Raw genomic sequence first — 7,667 nt, forward strand, 5'->3', positions numbered from 1 at the left:
CAGTGGTGTTAAAGAATGATAGAGCTAGGGGTTGGAGTGATAGCACAGCCGGTAGGGCATTTGCCTTGCCCGCGGTTGACCCCTGTTCGATTCCCAGCATCCCACATGGTCTCCCAGCACCACCAGGAGTGATTCCTGAGTGCATGAGCCAGGAGTAACCCCTGTGCATCACTGGGTATGACCCAAAAAGAAAAAAAAATGATGGAACTAAATATCCAACATTCAACATATTCAACATATTCAAAATATTCAACAACACTGAAATCATGAGACCCAAACTTTTATAACTTCCACGGTGACCGCTAAGATGGGGGTGGGAGTTGGGGGGGGGGGGTAGAAGGGGGAACCTGGAACAGTGGTGGAGTGAAATTAACACTGGTGTCAGATCAGTGATGGAACATAGTATGCCAAAAACTCAACATTGAAATTACTTTGTAATTCATGATGTTTCAATAAAATAAAATTTGGGGAAAAAAAATTTTTTAAAAACTGCCAGATCTCGGGGCTGGTGCAATAGTACAGTGGTTAGGGCATTTGCCTTGCACATGGCCGACCCGGGTTCAATTCCCAGCACCCCCTATGGTCCCCTGAGCACAGCCAGGAGTAACTCCTGAGTGCAAAGCCAGGAGTAACCCCTGTGCATTGCTGGGTGTGACCCCCCCAAAAAAAAACCTGTCAAATCTTTTCCCAAAGTTGTACCATTTCATGTCCACAACAAACTTAAAAGTTAACACATTAAAAAAAAGAAGAAAAATACTTATTGCAAGTTTTATTAACCCTTTTTTATCTTATTTTTATCTTTCCCTTTTCCATCTCTTTGCTGTCAGCGCACCCTGGCTTGGTTGGAGTGCTGGTGTACGCAGCCCAGACACTCGCCATGATCTCACTCCCTTGGTCTGTGGTGTTCCTGCATATTCTGGGTGCCCGGCTTACCAGGGGTCATGTGGCTTACTCACATGACTACTACATGCTGGAGACTTACTCTGAACAGAGACAGGTGAGTGGCACCAGGTATTTAACCCAAAACCTTATGCTGAAAAGGCAGGTGCTTGGCCAGTGAGCTATCCTAGGTCCCCACCAACTAAGACTTCTCAAAAACATTTACTACAAATGTAGTATTTGGAGAATAAGCCAGGGGTGGAGGTGCTGGGATTTGGTTTGGGGACCACACCTACTGTTGCATGAGAAGCCATCCTGGTGAAGCTCAGGGAACCACACAGCATAGAGGATTGAAACCAGAACTCCTGGTTTGGGATTTTAAATATAGGTCTAAAATTTCCAGGCAGCATAACAGTCAAAGATCAGTTTTTCTGCCCTTCCTTTTAAATATTTCACTCATGACTGGAAGATAAGACAGTAGGTAGGGTGCTTGCCTTGTAAATAGCTGACTCAGGTTTGATTCCTGGCACTCCAAGTGGTCCCCTGAGCCCCACCAGGAGTGGACCCTGTGTGCAGAACCAGGTGTAAGCCACCACCACCACATTGCCGGTGTGACTCAAAAACAAAACATAACAAAAACTGCATGTTTAGGCAGCATCTATATTAACACTGGACCACTAGAGAGAAGATAAGAATGGTCTTTTGTAAGTATGATACGGAATGTTGTGGAATTTTGTAAATATTCATGATAAATTCTTAAACATTTTTAAAGTGGTCAAAATGTACAAGCTTCCAGTTACAGAATAAACAACCTGCACATAAGGTATGCATCATAGTGCATGTGAAAGTGAGTTAAAATAATTCTTTTTTGTTTGGTTTCCTTCTGTTTTTTGAAGTTGGGGCCACACCCAGAGGTGCTAAGAGCTTACTCCTGGCAGGGTCAGGGAACAAAATGAGGTGTTAGGGATCAAACCCAGGTCAGCCATGTGCAAGGCAAACATCCTACCTGCTGTACTATCACTCGAGCCCCAAGAGAAATTATTTTATGGGGAGGGTGGGAAGGCACACCCAGCTGCACTCAGGACTTACTCTTGGCTCTGGGCTCATGGATTACTCCTGCTGTGGCTCCAGGAACCATAAGTGATGCCAGGATCAAACCTGAGTGGGCCATACAAAAGGCAAGTGCACTACTCACTGTACCATCTCTCCAGCCCCAAATAAGGGTAATTTTTAAGTGTTCACCAAGGAGCCAGAGGTTAGTAGGGGGGTGAGGGGAAAGTCCTGAGTACTGCAGGGTGTGGCAGAAAAAAAAAACAGTTCATCCCAAGGAAAGATATTTTTGTGAGCATGTATAAAGACAAATATTAACTAGACTATGTTGATCATTCCACGATATACACAATAAATCATTGTGAAACTAATAAAGTTTATTAGTGTGTGTCGATTGGACCTCAAGAAATAATTTTTTAATTAAAAGAAAAGTACTTGAGGGCTGGAGCAGTAGCACAGCGGGTAGGGCGTTTGCCTTGCACGCGGCTGACCCGGGTTCGATTCCCAGCATCCCATATGGTCCCCTGAGCACCGCCAGGGGGTAATTCCTGAGTGCAGAACCAGGAGTAATCCCTGTGCATCAATGGGTGTGACCCAAAAAGCAAAAAATAAATAAAATAGAAAAATACTTGAAGAGTTAAACGGACCCACTCAGCTGTTAAAGTACAGTTCCGCGCCAAGAGCCGTTTTCCTATCCTGCTACTAGCTCCTGCGGCAAGAAAGGATGGCCCAGACAGTCATCCTCAAAGAATATTCTAGCTCAAGCCCCCCCCCCCCCCAACCGAGCCGTTGGCCTCTGCAGTAATTCCCAGTGCAGGCCCCACACCCCGCGGGTCCTGGTGAAATGAACCTGAGGTTTTTCTTTGTCGTTTCCAATTTGGCCACCCTCCTCGCTTCCGACAGCTCTCGCCTCCCTGTTCAGCCCCGTCTGCCTCCTTTCCCCCCATCTCCCCATCCCTCGCCTCCCGCGCCTCAGCATCACTTCCCAAACGTCAGCACCCTGGACCTCACCAGCGCAAAAGCTAAAACTGGAGGAGCTGACGCGCCTGGGAGCAGGGGTGTGTGGGGGCGTGCGGGCGTAAGTGTAAGTGTCGGTGCTTGTGTGTGGAAGGAACCAAGAGGGTCCGCGCCGGTGGCCAGCTTCTGCAAATGCCCCTCACGCCCCCCTGACCAACGGGCGCTCCACGGCCCGGTGCGCCCTCCACCCGCAGCCACATCCCACGTGGTTGAACCCGGAGGCAGCCGGGCTGCACCCCGCACCCGGGCCGGCCGGCGCGTGCATCCCGCTGGCACCGCGCACCCCCGGCCCGGCGCGGTGGTGGAGCCCGCGGCGACGTCACCCATTGTTTACAAATCAACCCGAGCCGGTCGGATTCGGGCTCCCGCGGCTGCAGGCGCGCGGCGCGAGTGTCTGGCGGGCTCCGGCTTCCGCGTCCGCCCCGGCCCCGGCCCCGGCCCCGGCCCCCGCCCCGGCCCCGGCCTCCGCGCCACGCCCGGCGCCGCCGCCGCCGCCCGCCGCCGAGCCCCGCGGGCAGCCCGGCCGCCTGCGCCGCCCGCCGAGCTGCGGGTGCCCGGGCGGGGGACCATGCCGTGCCGGAGGGAGGAAGACGAGGACGCCGGCGACGAGGCGGAGGGGGAGGAGGAGGACGACGACAGCTTCCTCCTGCTGGAGCAGTCGGTGACGCTGGGCGGCTCGGGCGACGTGGACCGGCTGGTGGCCCGGATCGGCGAGACGCTGCAGCTGGACGCGGCGCACGACGGCCCGGCGTCCCCCCGCGCGCCCCCGGGGCCTCCGCTGCAGCCCCCGCGGCCCCCGGCGGCGGCGGCGGCGGCGGCGGCGGTGCGGGTGGACAAGGCCCGGCCGGCGGCGCTGCCGTTGCTGCTGCCGCCGCCCGCGCCGGCCGAGGCGGGGGGCCCGGCGGCCGCGGGGGCCTTGCGCTGCGCCCTCGGGGATCGCGGCCGCGTGCGTGGCCGGGCTGCGCCCTACTTTGTGGCCGAGCTGCCCGCGGGCCCCGGCGCGCTGTCCACCTTGCCCCCGCAGCCCTTTCTGGAAGGGCCTCCGGGAGCCGACAAGTTGGGCGCCCTGCAGCCGCTGTCTGGCCCGTGCCGGCGAGGTTGGCTGCGGGGAGCCGCCGCCGCCTCCCGCCGCCTGCAGCAACGACGCGGACCCCAACCTTCCGAAGCCCGGACCGGCGAGGACGACCCGCACCGGCTCCTGCAGCAGCTCGTGCTCTCGGGGAACCTCATCAAGGAGGCCGTGCGGAGACTGCACTCGCGACGGCTGCGCTTCCACGCCAAGCTCCCGCAACGCCCGCTGCCCGGGCAGCAGTCGGCGGCGGCGGCGCACGAGCCCGGCGCCGAGCCCCGCAGCCCGCGCGCAGCGTGCGCTAACCCGGGCGCGCCGGGCCGCAGGGCGCAGCTCAAGACTGGCGACGGCGTGCTGGTCCCCGGCAGCTGACACCCCTGGAGGGACCACAGCGGTCCCGCTGCGACCCGCGAACTCGCTTTCGGAAGCTGGGGTTGGGGTGGGGGTAGGCGAGGATGGTGGGGGCGGGCAGGAGGGGCATGGACTGATGAAAATCAGCACCGAGGACCCTCGCCAGTGCCTCTCAAGGCCCCCGATGTGTTTGAAAACGCGGCCTCGGTCGGCGCTAGGAAAGGCGGGTCACAGCGCGCACCCCAAGACCCGGCGGCACGACTCCTCCGTTCGGTGGCGCGGCGGCTCGGGGGACCGGGCTGGACTGCCCACGCTTGCCGGGATCGCCAGCTCCCGAAGGTCGCGCACGATCCCCCCCCGCCCCTTGGATTTAACTCGCGTTTCCCTGCTCAGGGCTGGTTCCTGATGCCACTTTGCGGCGGGGAGGGAAACTTGAGTCAGACAGACAGACGGTCTTTTCAGGGAGCTCCGCAACCTGCCAGGCTTGAATTTTTACGATACTTTAAAGGAAAAGAAAAAAAAAAGAGAAAGAGAAAAAAAAATCTCGTGTCTGTTGGGGTGTTCTTAATCTAAAACATGTGTGCCATGAAAGGACCTTTTCGGGAGTTGAATAGGAGGAGTAGTAACCTTTTCTCCGCCCGACTGCGGTTTTCCAGCCGTGCGCCCGGGGTGGGGACGGGAGGCGGAGACCCGCGGGGCCGGGAAAGGTAGGGTGCGGCGCCGGGTGCACGTTGGCTCCTCGCCTACCAGTGCACGATTTTTTTTTTTAATGTGTGTATTTTTTTAAGCCGGCCTTCCTCTTCCTCCGGCTCAAGGTCGGTATTTCCGAGGCGCACACGCGGTTGCGGGGCTCCAGCAGGGCGGAAGAGTCCCGGGCTCCTTCTGGACTCGGGCAGGCGCGGTGTTTTTGCAAGTGCGGGAGTCTCCTGAGGACACGCACAGCTTTCCCCCCCACACACACACACACCCCCACCACCACCACCTCCCCCTGGGTGCTGGGGACCGGCTGGGGCGCCGGCTTTCAGGGACACGGGAGTGTCTCCGCCTCTCCCTACTCGGCTCTGTGGTCCTGCCCCCGCCCCCCACCCTGGCTGGGGAAAAGCCACGTGACGGGCCCTCCAGGGACACAGCCACGCACAGTAGCTTATAATGGGCTCTCCGGGGCCATTTACAATAACAGCTGCAATTCCCTGGACGGGTCGAGCTGATTTCCTCCCGCTCCCCCGCCCCCAGTCATGCCATGCCCGCTCGCCTTTGTAAGTTGAAGGAGACCCGAGTCGAAAATGGGACCCTCCAAATGCAGAAGCCGCAGGCTTTGCCATTGTGAACCGCTGCGTAGTGCCCGTGACGTGCCCGCTCGCTCACTCCGGAGGGATCTAACGGGCGTCTGTTCGGCGTTGGTTTTTTTATTTTCATTTTTTTTTTGGTTTGTTTTTGTTTTTGTAAAGATTCAATGGCTTGTTCATCATCCAGATGTGGCTATTGACCTATCTACACTTCGCACCGGAGTGTCTGCAATTGTGGCTGTCCTGATTTTAGGATTTTAACTTAACTGGAATAAGTTTCTAATAAATGTGTTGGGTTTGGGGTTTGGTTTTATTTCATACTTGTCGGCGATGGGAAAGATGTACAGAACACATTTCTGTGATCTCCATAAACATGAAAACACTTGAAATCCTGTCAGCCTGGCGTGCAGATGGTAATTAGAGTGCCTTTGTGTCTGCAGAGCTCACTAGTTAGACAGGGTCTGCGCGCCTGGGTGTGTATTGGTCCTGGCATGAAATTAAATGAAAGTGAGGTCAGATTTGGGCTCCATCCCATTCACCAAAACCTTAGAACCTTCCGGATTACTAGTCGGTGATGGAGGAGTTTTATGAAACGGCTGTGAATGCATTAACGACGACATAAAAGTTCAGTCTCCAGACTGGAGGCGTAGTAGTGCCTTTGCTTTTTTTTTTTTTTTTTTCCCAAGTCATGCCATGGACTGACTTGGTGAGGATGCAGCTCAGGAGGAATTTGCATCACACACAGACCCTCCGGGTGGGGCAGCTCAAGGTGCAACCCTGCCCTGGCAAAGCTGGTAGCCAGTGTCGTCCTCTCTGCCCCAAGACACCCCTGCCCATGGCCGCCCTTGCTGCTCCTTTTCCTCCCTCCATTCATGAGTGGCTTCAGCCCATTTCCTCCAAGAGCCAGGCTAGGCGACAGGACAGTGAGGGTTCAAGTCCACTTATTAAATGGGGACTTTGGACAAGTTGCTCAAACCTCTGCGAGCTTTTGTTTCCTCTTGTAGTCGGATTAGAAGTGAGAAGAGCAAAAGGGGTGAGGGTTTGGCTTACACTGGCAAGGAACCATCTAATCCCTACGGCTTCCTTCTCAGGCCCCTTCCTAGGGACCCACAAGACCAGACCCTCTGTCTCTCCCGAAGCAAGGCCATGCTTTCCAGACTGTGTTCTCTGTCATTTACAATCCTGCTTTTCTTTTTCTTTTTTTCTTCTTGTAGGGTTTCCCACGTGAGGCAAGCACTCTACCACTGAGTCACATCCCAGATTTGAGCCTGGTTTCCTAATCCCTTTATTGACTCAATCCCTGTTGTCTGTGGCTCCCCATTTTCTCTTTCAAGAACACACATAAACCCTGACAGTCTGAGAGCAGACTCCGAATCCGCCGAGCCTGCCTGCCCATACATAGCCTGCCAGAGAGGGCTCTCGGGGGCTCAGTCTGGTGCAGTCCTAGAAGGTGATGAGAAAGGTGCCAATACAAAATGAGGAAGGAGTCATCGTTTCCACACCCTGAGTAGCAAAGGACAGTGGTCTGGTACTGATTTGCCTCGGTACTGAATGGAGCAGTCCTGAGATGAGTTGGGGTGGGATATCCTGGAAGTCAAAGGATTAGGGGCGAACTGGGGCCCAATGAACCATCATTCAACGCTACTGCACCAACCCTCCTGGCTACTTGTAATAAAAAAAAAAGGTTTAGTTAGCCCAAGCATAGTACCAAGCACAGAACCAGGAGTAGCCCCTGAGCACTGTCAGGTGTGGACCTAAAACAAAACCAAACAAAAATGTTTGGTTAGTCTAGACTCAATGATAGGTTTCACGCAGTACAATCCCCTTCTTTAAAGAGTAATTGGAGGCCCAGAGAGACAGGATAGGGATTAAGGCACTTGCACACATCTGACCTCTGTTCTATATACCCAGGCCACTTAGGGTCCTTGAGCACTGCCAAGAATGACATCCTGAGCCCAGAGCCAGGAGCATGCTCTGAGCACTGCTGGGGTATGGACCAAAACCACAAAAAGAGG

The 7,667-nt window shown here is 55.4% G+C and overlaps 1 protein-coding gene across 1 annotated transcript; it reads left to right on the plus strand.

The window, feature by feature from the left end:
• Positions 1–3,418: 3,418 nt before the first annotated feature.
• Positions 3,419–4,442, plus strand: FRAT1 (FRAT regulator of WNT signaling pathway 1). The gene has a single exon (XM_056120662.1). The coding sequence runs from the start codon at positions 3,515–3,517 to the stop codon at positions 4,385–4,387; it is 873 nt and encodes a 290-aa protein (XP_055976637.1). The 5' UTR covers positions 3,419–3,514; the 3' UTR covers positions 4,388–4,442.
• Positions 4,443–7,667: the final 3,225 nt, after the last annotated feature.

Source organism: Sorex fumeus, unplaced genomic scaffold, assembly GCF_029834395.1.
Source record: "Sorex fumeus unplaced genomic scaffold, SorFum_2.1 ptg000043l, whole genome shotgun sequence".
Lineage (NCBI taxonomy): Eukaryota > Metazoa > Chordata > Mammalia > Eulipotyphla > Soricidae > Sorex > Sorex fumeus.

Bases quoted from the DNA above. Each gene is read 5' to 3' on its own strand.
- FRAT1 (XM_056120662.1), top strand. From the start codon at position 3,515: ATGCCGTGCCGGAGGGAGGAAGACGAGGACGCCGGCGACGAGGCGGAG.